At 47.8% G+C, this 19,435-nt stretch overlaps 1 protein-coding gene across 2 annotated transcripts in view; it reads left to right on the forward strand.

Annotated features, from left to right (window-relative positions):
* CHRNA4 (cholinergic receptor nicotinic alpha 4 subunit) overlaps positions 1-19,435 on the forward strand; it is a 75,207-nt gene that overhangs the window by 52,460 nt on the left and 3,312 nt on the right. Inside the window, exons 1-2 of one of the 2 annotated variants that reach the window (XM_073682933.1) lie at positions 7,056-7,075; positions 15,825-17,205. In XM_073682933.1, the coding sequence (XP_073539034.1) occupies positions 15,895-17,205 (1,311 nt within the window). In that variant the 5' untranslated portion in view covers positions 7,056-7,075; positions 15,825-15,894. Of the gene's footprint in view, positions 1-7,055; positions 7,076-15,824; positions 17,206-19,435 lie in introns of those variants that run through there. The other variant, XM_073682932.1, reaches the window with a different exon arrangement.

Raw genomic sequence — 19,435 nt, forward strand, 5'->3', positions numbered from 1 at the left:
GCAATGTGTCCTGGCTGACTGCAACGGCTGTCCATCCTCAGTGTAGCAGTCGGCGGGCCTCCCTCTGAACGGCAGGATCCTCCTCTGTCGACGCCACGGGACATCCTCCGGACTGGAAGCCAGCTCGATTGGTCTTGACGGTTCCACCTGCAACGACTGTACGGTCCTGGTTAATGCAGCCACACTCTTTGTTAGCTCCTGGACCTGATGGTGCAGGTCTGCAGGCTGGGATGGATTTAGGGCCTGTGCATCAGCCCCCACAAGGGGTAGGGCGCTGCCCCCTGGTGGTAAGTGATGGCAGGGCGCCGGGAAGCTACAGCGCCACCTGCTGCGGGTTCTCTGAGCACCCGGATGGCCCGATCCTTGAACTGCGCAAAAGTCAAATCGGGGTTCTGTAGGGCCATGAGGCGCAGCTGGGATCTGTGGGCGCTGGACAGCAGACCTTCTATGAACTGGTCAGTCAACAGTTTATCAGTGTCCTGCACGCTGCCAGGGTCAGCTTGTTTGATAGCTCTCAGGGCTTCTTGCAGGTTCAAGGCATAGTCTCTGATACTATCCTGGGCCCGCTGCTTACAGCCATAGAACCACATTTTTATTTCTGCTGAGGTACGGGTATCAAAAGTACTCCGCAGCCGGGTCAGAATCTCCTTTACTGTCCTTTTCTCCTCCTCTGACCATGATTTCACTTCCCGCTGGGCTGCACCGGTGAGCTGCCCCGTTAGAATGCTCACGTTCTGTTCTTCCGTCAGGGGATAAACTTTGAACAAACTGTGCAGTCTTTCCCTAAAGTCAGTTAAGGTATGGGATTCCCCTGAGTATTGGGGCAGCCAGGCTGCTCCGGGGATGTAGGGCATAGAGAACGGCATTACCGCTACTGCAGCCCTGCTGGTTGTAGAAGGCCCCTCCGTGTCCGTCATCTTCCTCCCCCCTAGTTAAGCGTGGCCTACCTTCCGACGATCCTCTTCTGTAGGCCGCGGCTCCGCTGGTGCTGTTCCATGTCAGGACCTTGCGTCGCGTCCTGGTGACGTCAGCGTCGCGCTCTCTCCCTTCCAGGACCTTGCGCAGCGTCGGTGCGTAGGGCGGGGCTTCAAGTCTCGCGCGCTTTGGATGTCCACGCCCCTCTTCTTCCCGCGCGGCGTCCTGAAGATGGCGTCCGATGGCGGGAAAACGGCTGAAGATGGCGGGAGACGGCCGAAAACGGCGGGAAACGGCTCCGAATGGCGGGAAACTTCTTTTTAAGGTAAGTGTACAGTCTTTTTCAGGCACGCAATACCCGTTTGTGGCGGGTTGGTGACAATCCTGCCGACTACGCCAAAGCTGACTCGCCCCCTGGGCCGTGGGGCACTCGGGACCGGGCTTCAGGGCAATGCTGGGAGTGGTAGTGGCGACCCGGTCCCGTGGCTCAGGGTGGTCAGACCAGTGGCAGCCTTTTATATGTTTTAGGTAATGTCCGACTACACCACCCGTGGATTGCGGTCAGGGAGGACCGCCGCTACAAGGCAGACCGCTGAGGCTGGTGTTGGGGATGCAGCAGGGAATAGTACAACTCCCCACGGGAGGAGTGTAGCCTCAGGGCAGTGTAATAGGATGTTGGAGGTGATGGTGCAGGCACCGCAGTAATCACACAGAGTCCAATAATGCAGTCCAGGGTCTTTTACTGCAGAACTTATCACAGACCCACCAGGAGTACAGGGTGGGAATGGACCCGGGTGTCTGAGGGCATTCGGGTGAGCTCCACTGGCCAGGGTGAGTGGGTAGGCCTACCGTTCTCTCTCTGCTTTTGCTGACTATCTCCCCCTTTAGTGGAATGATAGCCCACGTCCCTGAGCTTGCCATGTACTACGCCTGTATGGCTTGCGACTTGGGCCTTAGGTACCTGTAGCTTCTCCGTGCTGTACCAGTCCCTCTGTGTGGCGGAGCCTCCAGGCTTCTTAGGCCAAGGGACCTGAAATCCCTTGCGGGCTGGTTATCTGCTGCAGGACCTGAAACCCTGACAGCCTCGGACCCCAGTGTCCGGTTATGTAGTCTCTCTCTGCCAGGACCGGCTCTCGTCGCCTCTGTCCCTGGCTTTCTGTTCCTCCTTTGCCTCCTGGACTCCTCAGCTGCGGCTGACCTGTCCCTCTCTTCTGGGAACCCTTCTAGATGCTTCAGAAGTGGGTCCTGGTCTCTCTAACCCTGCCCTCAGTTCCAGCTTTTAAAGGGGCAGCCTGCTCCCCCTACTGGCCTGGGACAGGAGGTGCTGCATGCAAATGGTCCCTGGCCAGAGAACCTCCCTCCTGCTCTCAGACACAGCCTTACAAATTTGTGGCATCCAGGCCTGGGGTGACACACCTGCATAGGGCATTATGTGGGGGGGTGACATCCTGCATGGGGCATTATGTGGGGGGAGGGGAGAACATCCTGCATGGGGCATTATGTGGGGGGGGGGACATCCTGCATGGGACATTATGTGGGGGGAACAGCCTGCATGGGGCATTATGTGGGGGGGAACCGCCTGCATGGGGCATTATGTGTGTGGGGGGGGAAGCCTGCATGGGGCATTATGTGGAGGGGAAGCAGCTTGCATGGGGCATTATGTGTGGGGGGGAAACATCCTGCATGGGGCATTACGTGGGGGGAACAGCCTGCATGGGGCATTATGTGGGGGGGGGGACAGCCTGTACGTGTTTGCGATTGACCCACTTCTTAGGAGGGTGGAGCGTGGACCGTTGGCTGGGATCGGGATGGACCGGGTAGCACCGGAAGCCACTCTGAGAGTGGTGGCGTATGCCGATGACGTCACCGTTTTTGTTTCCTCTGATGGGGAGGCAGAATGGCTGATGTCAGAGGTAAATCGCTACTCGGAGGCATCCGGGTCTAAGATCAACCGGGATAAGTGTGAGAGTCTCTGGCTGGGAGGAGGAGATCCTGGTTTTGATCTCCCGGACACCCTTCCAGAACCCAAAGTCTCTGCAAAAGTTCTTGGCATCGAATTTGGCCAAGGGGATTACCCCAAACAAAATTGGGACAGCAGGCTAGAGATCGCCACTCAGAAGGTGAACCAATGGAAGGGTTGGTCTTTGACCCTAAGGGAAAGGGTAAACCTGATCAAAACTTACCTGCTCCCTTTGCTGATCTATCTGGGCAGTGTGTGCATCTTGCCGGAGCCTCTCTGGACTCGGGTCTACAGTTTGTTCTTCCAACTGTTATGGGGGAATAGACTGAACCTGGTCAAGAGGGACGTTACTTACCGTACGAGGAGACTAGGAGGGTTGGGTATGGTCAACCCTGTGGTATTCCTTGTGAATACCTTCATTAAGATCAATATTGCAGACCTCTGGAAAGAGAGGGCTCCTCCGTGGGTATTCTCCTGTAAGGGATGGTTTCAGCCTTTCTTCCAGGAATGGGAGACAGGAGGGCAAGTGAAGGATCTCCGCACACCGCATGGACATCTCCCGGCTTACGCTACCGTGGTTCTGAAGGTAATTCGCCGGTGGGGTCTGGGAATGTGGGAGGTCAGGACTCTGCCAAGGAAGCTCCTTGACAAAAGGGTTCTGTTGACCCATTTTCAGAGGCCTCTGGCGCTCAGAGATTGCCCAAGTCGGGATCTTGGGGTGGGTCTGCATCTTTTGAATTCTATCAGGATCTCCTCGAAGATTTGGGACTTGGCTTGGCGCTGCTTCCATGGGAAACTGTGTGTGAGGGACAATCTGAAGTGTAGGAGCTCTGAGGACAGGAACTGTCCTCGGGAGCATTGTGATACCATGCTTGAAAGCATGGACCACTTCCTGCTTCGTTGTCCCTTTAACACAGAGGTGTACAACAGGGTGGGCGCCTCCATTGGCTGGCCCCGGCTGGCCGGTCTCTCTTATGCGGAATGGGCCTATGGAGCATTCGGGGACCTGGGTGGTCGGGACCGCTGCACCTTATTTCTAGTTAGCGCAGTGGTTAGGTATCACACGTGGAACGCACGGTGCTTAGTATCGACGCAGCGGAAAATCCTCCCAGTGGACGATGTGTTTAGGACCATACTCGGTGACCTGGTGAAGGTGCGTTCTCTGGAGTATGAGAGATTGGGTACACGGAGGGCCGCTCTCCTCTGGAGGGGCTTTTCTTTTAGTGTGCCCTAGTCTGGTCATCTCCTCTCCTGGTGGTGGGCTGCTGCTGACACTATAGATTTTTGTTTTATTGATCAGTAGACAGTGATGTAGGGCTGCAGGCGCCGAATACAGGATGTAACTCAGGATAAGTAATGTAATGTATGTACACAGTGACTCCACCAGCAGAATAGTGAGTGCAACTCTGGAGATCAGCGGCACATTATACCGAATGCCAAACAGCGGAAATTACCGACCAATGATGTGGAGGGCACACATAAGACCGGGGGTGAGGTCGTCTCCAGTTCTATGGAGGTGACTGAGCCCCTTGTGCCTGATGCGGAGGTCAAAATGTCATCCGCCATTGTTACTGGTCCAGCAGGAATGAATGTGGTGGTGGGGGTGAATGAGGCTAATTCATTGTCTAGTGGTGTGGTTGCTGGTTTGGTGGAGGGTGAGATGGAGGTGGGTAATGGTGATGCTGTTGGGGCTGATGTGGTCACTGGTCCGGTTGCCCCCCCAGGGGTGGCAACACCTGTCCAGAGTTATGCCAGTGTCACCTCCGGGGCAAATAGGGCATCCTCCTCGTCTCCGGGCTTTGGGGATGGCATGTTGCAACGGCGCCTTCTGGAGTCTCTAAAGAAGGGGGAGAGATCACTAATGGTAGAGGGTCGAGAGGTTGATCTATCCTTCTGGATAGAGAGGCATGGCCTCGGGGCCTTCCGAGAGCAAAAAGGGGGGGATACAGTGTGGTCCCTCCCAACAGCCGGGCCAGGCAGTGTGCGTAGGAATGTGGTCCGTCTTCGGTGGAGGGGCAGTGATGCATGTCCGCCAAGGTCTAAAGTTGTGGAGCTCCTGCTGAGGATGGGCTTCAAGGCGATTGACATCTACGCCTTGATACATCCCTATTCCACGCCTGAGTTTGATGTCAGCTTTGTTCGGCCGGAGGGGCTTGAGCTCTTCTGGGCGAATTATGAGTTGGCAAAAAATGAGCCCGGCTGGCGAGACTTTGCCGTTCAGGCAGTGTCTCGCCAAAACCAGATCAAGAAAGTGACCGTGATGACTCGTAACGAGTCGCTTTCTTGCTATGACATCATGACGTGGCTTGGTCGGTATGGAGAGGTGGTGGAGATGCCAAAGAAAAACCGCGACGAGTTTGGTATCTGGTCAGGGGCCTGGACGTTTATGGTAAAACTTAAGCGTTCAGGTGGTACGGTTGCCCACATTCCATCGTCTGCCTTCCTGGGTAGGGATCGTATCCTGGTCTTCTACCAGGGGCAACCGAAGCTCTGTCACAGGTGCGGCGACCCCACACAGTTTAGTGCAAACTGCACTGTGCAGAAATGCGCGTTGTGTGGGGGTGTCGGCCATCTTGCTGCCTCTTGTGAGAAGATTAGGTGCCACCTGTGTGGTGAGTTAGGTCACCCATTCAGCCGTTGTCCTCGCTCCTTCGCTAATGCAGTCGAGACCCCGGTGGGAGAAAGCCGTGAGGCCGATTCTGCTGGGGAGGGGACTAGCAGGGGTGGGGGAGCTGAGGGGCCAGGAAAGAAAAGCAATAAAAAGATGCCTGCCCAGCTGAGGCGTCTAGACAAGCGCAGACAGGAGAGGGAGCGGGGCGAGCCGCAGACTACCGGGGCAGCCCCTGTCCTGGATGCCAGTCTTGCTGCTGAGGCCCCGAGGGATGATGAGTTGGATGAGGAGGTCAGGAGGATCCACAGGGAGGAAACTGCCTCTGCTTCAGAATCCTCCCATTATGAAAGTATGGATGAGGATAATAAGCGGTGGCTAGAGAACAAGCGTAAACTCGGCACCAAAAAGAAGAAAAAGAAGGGAGATAAAACATCTTCTACCGCTCTGACCAAGGTACCTAAGGAAGGTAAAACCGACTCCCCTCTGGTTGGTCTTTCTAACCGGTTCCAAGCCCTTGATAACATCTTTTCCTCTGAGGAGGAGGCTGAGGGTGAGGTTCCGGCTTCGGCGGAGCTTACAGGGGGCGCCTAGTCTCCTTCTCCTGGGGATGCAAGGTCCTTTGGGGGAGGGACTGGCCCAGAGTCCGGAGACGAGGACGAGAAAAGAAGGAAAAATGCTGAAATGGACACCTCTATGTCATTAAAGAGGGGGAAGGATTCCTCGTCTGAGGCAGAGGATAAGGGGAGTGGGAAGAGGAAAGCCGTCTAACTTAATCACCAATGATGGCGGTACCCACTCCGTTGACGCTGGCGTCCATTAATGTCGCCAGCATTAAGTCAAATATGGCTAGATTTGCGGCCTTTGATTTTCTCAGCCGGGTTGAAGCTGACATTTTCTTTTTGCAAGAGACCAGGCTGCCAAATATGGCAGAGGTGTTTATAGCTAAGAGGGAGTGGAGACTCGGGCCCTCCTATTGGTCTCTTGCGGCCGAGCCGTATAGCGGAGTGGCGGTCCTTTTTACCGCACCGGTAGAATGCCGACGGGTTATTGAGTTAGAAATGGGGAGGTGCCTGATATTAGATGTCCTCATGAAGGGACAAGAGCTCCGGCTCATTAACATCTATGGTCCCCAATCTAAGTGGGACCGGAAGTGTCTCTTTACGAGGATCAAGCCCTACCTTTTTACGAGTCGGCAGGTCGTCTTTGGAGGGGACTTCAACACTGTCACGAGGCCCCGGGATAGAGGAGGTTCCAGAGACAAGCTGACTTATGATAGCGTCGCCCTTAATAGTATAGCTAGTGAGGCTCGCCTGGTGGATGTCCACATCCGGCACACCGCAGGCCACGAGGGGTTCACCTATCATAGAGGTAACTGTAGGTCCAGGATAGACAGGTTTTATCTAAAGGAGGAAGCCGTCTCTTCAGCAGTATCCGTTGTTGAGGTGGAGTTCTCCGATCACTGTATGATTTTATTTTCCCTGAATGTTACAGAGACCCCCCGGATGGGAAGATGCTTTTGGAGGCTCAATTCGTCTCTCTTGGAAGAAGCGGAGATAAGACAGTCCTTTGAGGATTTTCTTCAGAGCCAGGTACCCTTACTGGATCTTTGTAGTAGTAAGTCAGAGTGGTGGGAGATGTTTAAGAAAAGGGTGGCGAGATTCTTCCGCCAGCTCTCGAGCCTCAGGAGCCTGGACAGGTATCGCCTGTATCAGGGCCTGAGGAGGAAACTCGAGCATCTTGTCTCAACTGGAGGTAGCCGCGAGGAGATCTCCAGAGTGAAATCTTTGCTAATGAGGTGTCAGTATGATAGACACGCATCTTTGGTTTTTGAGAGGGATTACGGGAAGTACCGCTCGCCCGACCCTGACAGAAACTGCAAGATGTCAGTGAATAGTAAAGTTGTTACAGGACTGGTTGACACTGCGGGGTCCCTGAAAAGATCCAGATCAGGGATCCTGGAGGTCGTCAGATCCTTCTACTCGCACCTCTTGGGGAAGAGGGATCTAGATTGGGATGAGATGTCGGCTTTTCTGGCTGAAGCCGTCCCCGAAACAGGGGTAGATCCCTCTCTTGGCGTTTTGACTGAGATGATCAGGGAAGAGGAAGTTAAGTTGGCGATTGAAGGGCTTGCCCTAAAGAAATCTCCCGGTCCAGATGGCTTAACATCTGAATTCTATAAGACCTTTAAGGATGCCTTGGTTCCCCGCTTGACTGAGGTATTCAATGAGTGTCTTTCCTCGGGCACTCTGCCAAAGTCAATGAGGAGGTCTGCCCTGATCATCTTGTCAAAGGGTAAGGACCCATCTTGCATTGAGAACTGGCATCCCATAGCGCTTCTCAATGCAGACAGGAAGGTTTTGGCAAAGGTGCTGTTTAATCGGCTGGTGAAATTTGCACCCCAGCTCCTTTCGGGGGCCCAGCATTGCTCTGTTCCGGGCCGCAGTACAATTAGTGCTGTACTCTGTGTCCGAGAGGCGGTGGAGCAGGGTAGGGCTGGTCACTGGAAGGGGTACATGCTGTCATTGGACCAGGCAAAAGCGTTTGATCGGGTTAATCATGAGTACCTCTGGTCTGTCCTTCTGAGGTAGATCGTCACCAAGATGGAAGTTTTGGAGGCACACTGGGGACTCCAGGAGCTTAATCTCTGCCATTAGCGCCCCTCCCTGGCCGCTGCTGTCACTGTCCTCCCCAGAGCCAGCAGAACTGCGACCGGATGTCACTGTCGCCTGTCCTGCAGGGAGCTCGCTGAACGTGGCCTGCGGGTGACTTTGCAGGCTGCCAGGTGGGGCTTCCTGCTGGTCATCATCACTCTCATCATCCACCTGGCTCTCAGGCTGCAGCCCCATCTGCCTTTGCTCTCTGGTATCAGCCATTTCTCTGTAGCGGTCTTCATTTATTAGTTTTTCTTTGAATGGACCACTCTGCTCTCTGATGGTGGCTTTCCTTATTTCCAGCAGGTGAATCTCACTGGTCAGCCTCTTTACTTCAGCCTGGAGCTTGGCCTTCCTTGGTTTGGAGGCCCCTGCAGCTTTTGCGCTTGTGCAGCGCAGCTCCTCCCAGAGCCTCCTGATGAGCTTACTGGCATCTTCATACTCACGGAGGTTGAATCATGACCCGGGAGGCATAGGTGGACACAGACTCCCGGGGTCCCTGCAGCGCCCAACCCCCCTCAGGGAGGTCGGCCTCACCTCCATGAGCACTCAGCTTTCCTCCGGAAGGAGCGCCATCATGCACGCCGCTGTCAGGCTTTTCCTCCATGCTGGAAGCCTTGCGGCTTCTAGGGGTCTCCACAATCCCGGGGGGAGTAGGAGCCACATTGCTGCGACTCCTGGTGCAGCGTCTCACCCCCGAGTCCTCTGATGTGCAGGCCGGTTGCTGGTTTCTTCTGCCCCCCGCCAGCCTGGTTCGGGAAGCAGAAGCCTGGGACTTGGCTCCTTCACTCATCCCAGAAACCCGCTCTCTCTCTGGGAAAGAGAGAAAGCAGGTCCCCAGGTGGAGAGGTGTTGGTTTCTCAGAGATCAGGAGCTCACAGCAGGATCTGCAGCCACCACACCCGTAATCAGCACACTGACTAGCAGCTGATCAGAGCTGCACACAGTATGCTGCTGGTGGAGTCACTGTGTACATACATTACATTACTTATCCTGTACTGATCCTGAGTTACATCCTGTATTATACTTCAGAGCTGCACTCACTATTCTGCTGGTGGAGTCACTGTGTACATACATTACATTACTTATCCTGTACTGATCCTGAGTGACATCCTGTATTATACTTCAGAGCTGCACTCACTATTCTGCTGATGATATCACTGTGTACATACATTAGATTACTTATCCTGTACTGATCCTGAGTGACATCCTGTATTATACTCCAGAGCTGCACCCACTATTCTATACTTTGTATTTGGAAACAATTGGAAACATCGTATTTCTTATATTGAAGGTGGCCAGCTACAAAGTTGCTTTTTTTCCTTTCATGTATATGCACCTTTTCTTCCCTGTGTAAACCGTTTTATGATCCACTGATGGTAAATTTGTAAATAACACAGTTCAGTATTTTTAATACAGATGTAATAATCCTCAATGTGAAGGTGTCAGTCCGGGTGAGATCCTGGGTCATAGCTATTGAATTCAGCTTTCATGCTTCAATTTACCCGCATTGTCAGAGACGAAAGGTTTCTAATTGTGCATTCTCAGAGTGTGTTATGCAGATATGGAACCGGCCCAAGACAAAGACCAGGCAATGACAAGATCCAGAACTCGCACACATCCTCATTATTGTTCCCGAACAAGCAAGTTCTTAATGGCCCTTAGTTTTGTCTTCGCAGGCAGCTCCCACTGGAGATTGTGTCTCCTTCTAGTTAAATAACCTGCTCCTGTTTGGAAATGCTTGGAACGCACTTTAAATGAGCCTCTAGTTCTGCTCCAGTCATTTAGATTCCACTGTAATTAACACGGGAAGGCTGAAGTAGAAAATACTGCTCCTGCAGCAAACCTTCTTGTGGTCTTCATTTTCTAAGAATACTACGGGGATGCAAGGGAGGCCGGCTGCTTCGATAAGTGCTAGCGAGGGAATTACCACTTATCATGAAAGAAGCTTGTGATTATCAAACGGACCTTTCAAGATCTGCTAAAATTGAGATGGGAATGTTTGTATGGGACAAAGTCTCTCTGTATTTTTCTGGATGTGTGATCGCGATTCTCTTATCTTTCTCTCTCTCAATTTGTGATTAACTTATGAATGCAAAGATCAGGCATCAGAGGAGGCGGAGGATAATCTCATAAGAACTACGTAACTATTACATTGCCTGAGAGACCGAGGATAGGATTTTATTTCTTTCTAGAAATGTTCTGTATTTTTATAATCACTTTTTATGGGATTTATCTCCATAAGAAGGTCAAGAACTCAATCAGAGCAGAGAATTATGGAGGTTACGGTAAAAGACTAGTAAAGCCAATCAATGGAGGGGTGTAAAAGGTTACATCCGAGTGTCTGGAAGACCTAACCAATGCCGTAAGTAGAGGATTGTAAAAAGTTCTAGTGGACCAAATCGATACCTTTGAAGGTTTAAGGAAAAGTGGAGTGGACCCAGTAAATGCTTTTCACAGATGGCTGCAGATGGTTACAATTTGTGACATAATTAATGATTTTGGTAGAAGATGATTTATAGTTGATTTATAGTAAAATTCTAGTACACTGAATTAATGTGTTGAGTAAAGAGATGGAAACGTTTGGTAAGAGTCTAAAAGGTTGTCTAGTAAAAGAGCCTGATAGAAAAAATAAATGCCATTCATTGGGGCTGTCGAAAGTCACAAAGATAGATCCAATCAGTACTTATTGTAGATAGCTCTGTGAGGAATATAACAAAAGTTTAATAGGCCCCATAAATCCATTTAGTAGAGGATTGTAGAAAGTTCGAGTGAGGTTCTCATAGACTAAATCAAATCCTTTAGGAGAGGATTGTCGAAGGTTCAAGGAAAAGTGAAGAGGATCCTGTCAATGCTTTTAGTAGATGGTGGATATGGTTACAGTTTTTGATCCTATCATTCATTCTCTCAGAAGTTTGTAGATAGTGTATAGTAAAAGTCTTGTATGCTTGACCAAATGCCTTGGGTAAGGTGTTGTAGAAAGCTCTACTGATGATCTAGCAGGCAATATGTCATTAGGAGTTGTTAAAATTTGTAGAAAGTTATAAAGATAGTCTGATAGACCCATTCACCACTAACTCTAGGAAGATAACAGTAAAAGTTTAACAGACCCAATCAAGACTTTGAGTAGAGGATTGTAGAAAGTTCTAGTGAGACTCAAGTAGACCAAATATACACTTACTAAACTCTTCTTCAGTCATCTATTAAACAACACTAGGTCAATTAGACACTTAGTAGAACCCTCTAGAACTTGAGATTTTCCATCCTTCTTGTACAAGTCTGGAAGATCCAATCAATGCCATGAGTAGAGAGTTGCAGAAGGATGTAGAGTACGTATAGTAGACCAAATTAATGTCTTTATTGGGGTAGTTGTAAACGGTCACCATGAGTCTGGTAGACCTAATTAATACTAAGGACACTTGGATACTTGAAGAGTGTTGTAGTTATCTTGTAAATGTCTACTAGACTTGAATCAATATCTTGATTGTAGAGAGTTGTATGAAGCATAATTAGAGTTCTAGTAATTAAATCAATATTTCTAGTTGAGGATTGTTTAAGATTGAAGTCCAATTATAATGGACCCAATTAACATTTTTAATGGGGATGATTACAAAGAGAATCTGATAGACATAATCAAATGGTGCTGTAGAAGTTTTTTAGCAAAACTTTAGTAGACCCAATCAATGTCTTGATTAGAAAATTGTAAAGTGCGGGGGTCTGATAAACCAAATCAATACCCTTCACGAATAACTGGAGATGGTTACGAGTCTGGCGGACTCAATCAATGTTTGTCATAATATTGTAGATTTATAGTAAAATATTAGTAGACTCAATCAATGTCTTGATTGGAGTTCTTCTGAAGGTTTTACTAATGGATTAGGAGAATAAATCAATACCTTTGATACAGGATTGCAGAAAGTTAGAATAAAAGGGTTGTGGGCCCAATCAATGAAGTACATAGAAAGTTACAGTAGATCAAAAAGTTACAATCAATGCCTTTGGTGGAGTTGTCGATTTAGGTCTGGTGTTAAGGTTAACTTAATGCCTTTGAAGATGTTTAAAGAGTCCTTTTCGGAACGGTTTGGCATCAACTGTATATATCACTCTAGCTATGAACTGGATTACATAATACATTCAATTAAATTCATTTAGGAGATCTATCAAATTTTTTGCTTTTGATTTTCCTCTTGACAATGAAATGCTCAGCTGACGAAGAAACGGATGTATTGGTAGCATTGATGCTCATGTACTGGTGCCTCGATGGACACAAAAGCCACATATCAGGTGGGGGCCCTGGAACAGATTTTGCATTAGACAGGAGTTTCAAGTTACACCTCTGGGTGACAACCAATATGACCACCATTAACATCCAAATGGGTCGCCCATCTTTACTAGAGTCCTGTATTACATACTGTATTTGCTTAGTTCTGCCCTACCATGTTAACTATGATACATGGACTTTACTATGCCGCTGTTAATTTAAGGTACTACCTGAAGGATATAAATTAAATGGAAGCACTCAACTAAAATGACCTAGTTCTCTCCTGTAAACATGCGGCATAATGCATAGTGTTTATTCCTTGCACACAGCATCTTAAGGTGCACCGCTAAGTGGAAAAAATGCTTTTCACATGTCCTAGAACCAGCGAGAAAACCTGAGAAAGGGCAACTATTTATAGGGAGATAATTCCCCCCTTCCTTGCACTGGCAGTTCTTCTGGGCCTCCATCTCTCTTATACACAAGAGGTTCATCCTTCTCCATCCTCCCTCCTGTAGAAGGCTTATTGTGGGGGTCAGGAAAGTGTTGGTTGTGTTATCATTAGTGGGGAATGACGGAAAATCTGCCTGTACCGGATGATAGTGACAGAAGCCTTGGAATAGAGAAGCATCTCCCTGTTTCATCATGGATTCTGATAGCGTAGAGAGCATCAGATGTCAACCTGTCTTACCCGGGAACTGAGGGATATGCTGGTGGATATAACAGACGTGATCTTCACAGACCGAAGAGCGAAACAAACTTCAGCCTCGTTATATACATATTGTCATGTCATTAATATTATATGGTATGCCAATCTGTGGCATGTCTACAAAGACAAGGAGAGTTTACAGCAGTGGTCAGCAATGAGCTTCATATGTGGCCCTGACACCGCAATCAATTCTGTGTTTTGGTAAATCACAGACCAGTTAGAAAATTATAATGGGGAGTAAAAATTGTTGGGTATTTTGGCTACCTACCTTCAGGCTTAATTTGACATCAATGGTATGTCATCAAGGACAAGCTCTACAGGTAAAATGCTAAAGGACGGCAAATAGGGCTCTATATGGACTTTTGATACAAAAGGTGTAGCATCGGCGTCTCTGCCCCCTGACAGGCAGAGACGCCATCCCCCTTACCGCCGCGCTCCTGGCCCGGCGTCTTCCGGCCCTCCTGCTGCTGCTGCCGGCGCGTGCAGCGTCCCGAGCACTGTGCTTAGGGCGCGTGCGCTCCCTCCCTCTTAAAGGGGCCGCGCGCGCCGTCCTAATGAGTCCCCGGCCAATGGCCGGAGGACCTCTCATATAAAAGGCTCCTCCTCCAAAATAGAGGTGCCCGTGCAAGGTTGTAGCTCTGTGTTCTAAACTCTGCTTGAGCCCTCAGGTCCCGCTGCTAGTCTGACTACCAGTCCAGTCCGCCAGCCTGACTACCAGTCCAGTCCGCCAGCCTGACTACCTGTGTCCGCCAGCCAAGTACACTCTCCAGCCCGACGGTCTGCCTACGGTCCTAACCCGCCAGACTGTCTATGGGCCAGGCTTGCCTGCCTACCTGGAGAACGTACCAGTTACCTGCCGTGCCTACCAGCCAGCCTACCTGGAGGCTCCTGTCAGTTACCCCTGGTGTCTGCCAGTCCGTTTTCCTGGATCACCCGTCAGCCTGCCTGCCGTTCTCATCTGCTGTACCGGTCAGTCCCTGCCTTCTGACCCGTGGGAGTCACCTGCTCTCATACAAGGACTGGTCCAGAGTAGCACCTGGTCCCTCTGCTTGGTCTTCCCTGGTTCACGGAGTCGATTGAGCCGCCGCGCGACCTTGGTCAGTCCGAGTTGATACCTAGTTACGCCCCTCTGGTCCCTCCTTGCACCGCAGCACAGAGGTTCCACCACCCGGATCCGTAACAAAAGGTTCATCCTTTCGCATCTTTCGTCCTGTAGATATAGTTGAGTATTTGAATACATGGTTTGGGCATAGAACTAAAACGTTTCTCTTTCTGAAGGAAAGCCAAACTTAGCCTTATGTAATGTATTATAAGATGATTGGAAATGTGTACTTATTGGGCATGTAGAAAGTGGACCACTGGGCTCTTGTACCAAAGAGTCACTTAACTTTTGTCATTTAGAGTATGGAGATCACAGTGACCATTTTCCTTGTGTTTCATGCCAGCAAGGAAAATATCTAGACCTTAATACATTGGAGGCAAAAGGTTATCTGAATTTTTGGGATTTACTTCCAGATGCCCCCAATAAATGACCCCTCCTCATAAATATCCACCTGCATGGATCACGCACAGTTATTCTCTTGGACTAATGTCAATAGTAATTGATGAAGTTCTCTATACAAAGTGTACATTCCTGTATATAAAAGTCATTAGATGTGATTTGGGATCACAGGTCTCGTTGCTTATAGAAATGCTGCATAGGATTCAACTATTTAGCTGTAATTTTTCATTAATGAAACCAATACACATCTTTTATTATAACGAAGAGCTGCCAAACAGCTTTTGAGTGGTCAATACATCTGAATGACCACAGGCTCCAAACCACTGGGTCCGGTGATATACTCACTGAAAGGTGTTTTCCTACTCGACAAGCCAAAAGCTTGTTCTAAATGCAGAATTACGGAAAACCTTTTACTGAGCCTTTTAAATATGCAAGACAGCGAAGGATCTAATAAGTCAACACAGAAGGATTTGTGGGGCTTAATGCGTAAGTTTTAAAATTCGAGAACGCCGCTTGGAATAAATGCCTGAAAATTACAAGTCCAGAGTAAAAACAATTTAATAAGATGCTGATACACAGCTGTACATAACCCCCTGGAGCTTAGTACTTGGACTCATAGTGTCGGCATTACCTTTCAGCTATCATCACTCCAAAGGGTTAAAGAGTTTACAGGGTTAATTGAAATTTAAAGGGGATGTCTATAATTAGAAGAACAAGGCTGCTTTTTTACTAAAACAATGCTACAACTATACACAGGCTGGGCAGAGTATTGGAGGTAAGCCTCATTCACTTCAATAGATGTGAGCTGCAATGCCATAGACAGGCGTGAAACTGGCTTATGAAGAAAACAGCAATTTTTTTTTCTAATTTTAGATTTTAGAAAAGTTGAAAAATCTATGACCAAAGGAAAAGCAAGTGCTTGGCAAAGCAGTGTATATGGAGCCTGCATGGAAGCACAATGAGTCCCAGTGGCTCCATATTGTCCATGTGACGGTGTATCTATGGGTATACGTATGGTATAGTATTATGGGGATATGCTTCAGAAATAATGCTATTGGTCAATCCCTCAGTAATATGTCATTCAATGGAACAAGCCATACAGTCCTTATCCATTTTGTCCAATATACTAAAAGCCATTTTTCACTTTTGTGATTTGTACATCCTATGAAATGTTCTCCAAGGTCAAATCTTCTAAAAATTGTTCTTTTTTTCCCTTAAGTGCTGATGGAGACTTTGCTGTAACTCACTTGACAAAAGCTCATCTCTTCCACGATGGCCGCATAAAATGGATGCCTCCTGCCATCTACAAGAGTTCCTGCAGCATTGATGTCACATTCTTCCCCTTTGACCAGCAGAACTGCACCATGAAGTTTGGCTCCTGGACTTATGATAGAGCAAAAATAGATCTAATTAGCATGCACAGTCATGTTGACCAGCTCGATTACTGGGAGAGCGGAGAATGGGTCATTGTTAATGCTGTCGGCAATTACAACATCAAAAAGTATGAGTGCTGCACAGAAATCTACTCGGACATCACATATTCCTTCATCATTAGAAGGCTTCCTTTATTCTACACAATTAATCTCATCATCCCATGCCTTCTCATCTCCTGTCTGACAGTGCTGGTCTTCTACTTGCCCTCTGAATGTGGAGAGAAGATAACATTGTGTATTTCAGTGCTACTTTCTCTGACCGTCTTCCTCCTACTCATTACTGAGATCATCCCGTCCACTTCTCTAGTCATTCCCTTGATTGGTGAATACCTTCTGTTCACTATGATCTTTGTTACGCTGTCTATTATCATCACAGTGTTTGTGCTGAATGTGCACCATCGCTCTCCTCGCACACACACCATGCCAGCTTGGGTACGAAGAATATTCTTAGATGTGGTTCCCCGAGTACTATTCATGAAGAGACCAGCAAAAGATAATTGCAAGAAACTAATTGAGTCTCTACTTGTTAGAAGGCTTAGTCCTCCCCAAAGACTGTGGACCGAGACTGAAATTGAACCAAACTTCCAGAGCTCATCTTCAGCCAGTCCCACCAGTCAGAGAGCTTCACCTACGTCTTCATGTTGCCACCAGTTGGAACAAACTGCCAACACCCAAGTGATCTGCAAGTCACCATCAGGGCAATATTCAATGCTATGTGAAGAATCAACACTGACCAGCTGTCCTTCTCCACAGAATAAGACCCATCTTCTTGGAGAACCTCAGACCAACCTAATGCCAAAAGTACGTTCTATAAGTGTCCAACAGATGTACACCCCCAAAGAAACCAATGAGGGTACAATTCGTTGTCGTTCAAGGAGCATACAGTACTGCTACCTTCATGAGGACTCTTCACAGACCAATGGCCAATCCAGCAATTCTCCATTGTCTCAGAGATGCCAAGTTAATGAAGGACAACAAGGGAGTCAAAGTTCCCAATGTAAATGTAAGCCCAAAACCCAAGAAAAACCAAGTGGTGCCAGTCAAGTTACCAAAACGATTAGTGCCAAAGAGCAGCATGTACTCCTAATGTCTCCGTCTCTCAAGCTGGCCATAGAAGGAGTCCACTACATTGCAGACCACCTGAGAGCAGAGGACGCAGACTTCTCTGTGAGTATAATAATGACAGATTGTTGAAAGTGCATTATGAAGTAATGAGCAATGCATCTCTTTATAAGCAAAATGGAAAAATATTTGTATGTAATACATACAGGAGCCCTCACTAGATGCATGCATCCCGAAGATCAATATATTGATAAGTATGCATTACTCTGAAGTAATGTGAGTACATTAAGATAAGTGGATAAGCATATGCCCCTCAGACGGAATAAAAAAGGGATAATAATTAGCAGTAGGTTTGTAAATTACAAAAGGGCAGACCCCCTTCACTTCTTCCACTTATTGGATGCATTCCTACCAAGTCACTGCTTACACAAGTTCTCCAGTTCGGACAATCCTTATTTGTTGAAACTTTAAAGGGTCCCTTGGACAAAGTGATCCCATATGAGGGTAAGTGGCAGTGTAAGGAAACATGTCCATAAATGTTCAATTTCCCTGCAGTGCCCCCATAGGAGAAATTAAGTATTACACAGCACCCATTCAAATCAATAGTATTAATGCAGGGCAGCACAATTCTTCATGATTGAGAAACTCCTTTAATAACCACATTCCACTCTAGCCAAGAAATGAGTATCCTAAATAGGGCACCTGCAGTATAACTCAGAATTCCCTAATACATTGTGTAGAAATAGACTTTCTAAACTGGAAAACCCATTTAAAGGGTTGTCTTGGATTAGGAAAATATATATATTTAGATCTATCTATCTATCGATCGATCGATCGATTTTTTTTTTTCCCCATTAACAGTGCCACCCTTACAGAATTACAGCTTAGCCCCATCCACATGAATCCCAGCAATACCAGATATAACCCATGACTTAGAGGGGTGCTGTTCATGCATAAAATCAGACAATTTTTTGTATAATCCAGTAAAACATCCTTAAGCTGGGGTCATACGACTGTATAAAAAATAGGTCTGATTATCATCCAGAAAAGTGGGATGATTTTTTTCTCATTTGTCATCCATATATAATCCGTGTTTTTACTCAGCAGCTAATTATTTACATGACCATTTACAGTAAATTAATTGCTTTGTATCTGTAAAAATTGAATACCATACTGAAGGTCCGTATGGCGTCTGATATTTTTCTCGCACCCATTCGATTTCGGAGTGAAATCGCAGCATGCTGCGATTATTTTCTCATGCCGAATACAGTTGAGAAAAAAACGCAGATCTGCACTGTCTCATAGAATAACTTTGGTCCTAGTACATTTTTCTATTGGATTTCACTCGTCTAAGTTATACGCTCTTGAGAGCAAGCCCTTAGGCTAGGGCTACTCAACAATCAAAGTTCGCTAGGTGTTGCTGCTGCATCGCGGTACAATACAAGTGAATAGGAACGCATTTCAACCCTAAAGGTACCACGACAAGCAAGTTGCAAGAAGTCCAGCTAATTCAGATTTTTTGCAACTTGTTTGTCGCAGAACCCTTGGGATCACAATTTGACCCCATTCACTTGTATTAAGCTGTAATGTGACAGAGACAACTTTGGTCACGGGACAACTGTCACTGCCAAAGTCACCATTTAGCCCCAGTCTTAAAGTTGTCTAGTATTGTCTAGATCTCCTTCACATCAGCACCATTCCAATATGATTTCCTATCAGTGGACCTGATCATGGGAACCCATGTATACAGTGTGACACATTAGACCAGTGGGAGAGGGATATGTCTATATGGTGATACTTATGCTCTTTTACCCTGAGCCACCACAGTTGGCGGTATGTATAGCAGCTCTTCATTGTTTAGTATCGGTCTGAGCAGAAGACGCTACTGACCTTGCCTCTCCATACTGGCCTGTATGATTCAGCTTCAGTCATTATGCGGCAGGTGCAAGCTGTGCTGTCTGATAACTTTAAATGGAGGCCATTGTCAGCGAGCTACTCACAGTGTGATAAAATGAGTGCACAGCCTGCAATCATTTAGTCTATTTCCATCTCAAGTGGCTGTTATCTGTCTTTCTCTCGGCGTCTTTCTCCATAGCTATCAACCCCCTCTACCTTATGGATTGTGTATGTCACATCTTCATTTTTTTTCACCTTCTCCCCACACGTCGCTTCCCTCTCTTTTTTACATTCTGCTGTTGACTGCTGTAAAAAAAGCACAGTTCTGCTTGACTTCTGAAGGCCTTCCCTTGTGTCAATCCTTGGCCATGCCTGTAGCACACATAACTCAAGACTTGTTATTGGTGCCCTTCCTACGATTGCTGTTGTGCTGCATACC

This window comes from Phyllobates terribilis, unplaced genomic scaffold (genome assembly GCF_046119375.1).
Source record: "Phyllobates terribilis strain yellow unplaced genomic scaffold, ASM4611937v1 Scaffold_5__5_contigs__length_657084704, whole genome shotgun sequence".
NCBI lineage: Eukaryota > Metazoa > Chordata > Amphibia > Anura > Dendrobatidae > Phyllobates > Phyllobates terribilis.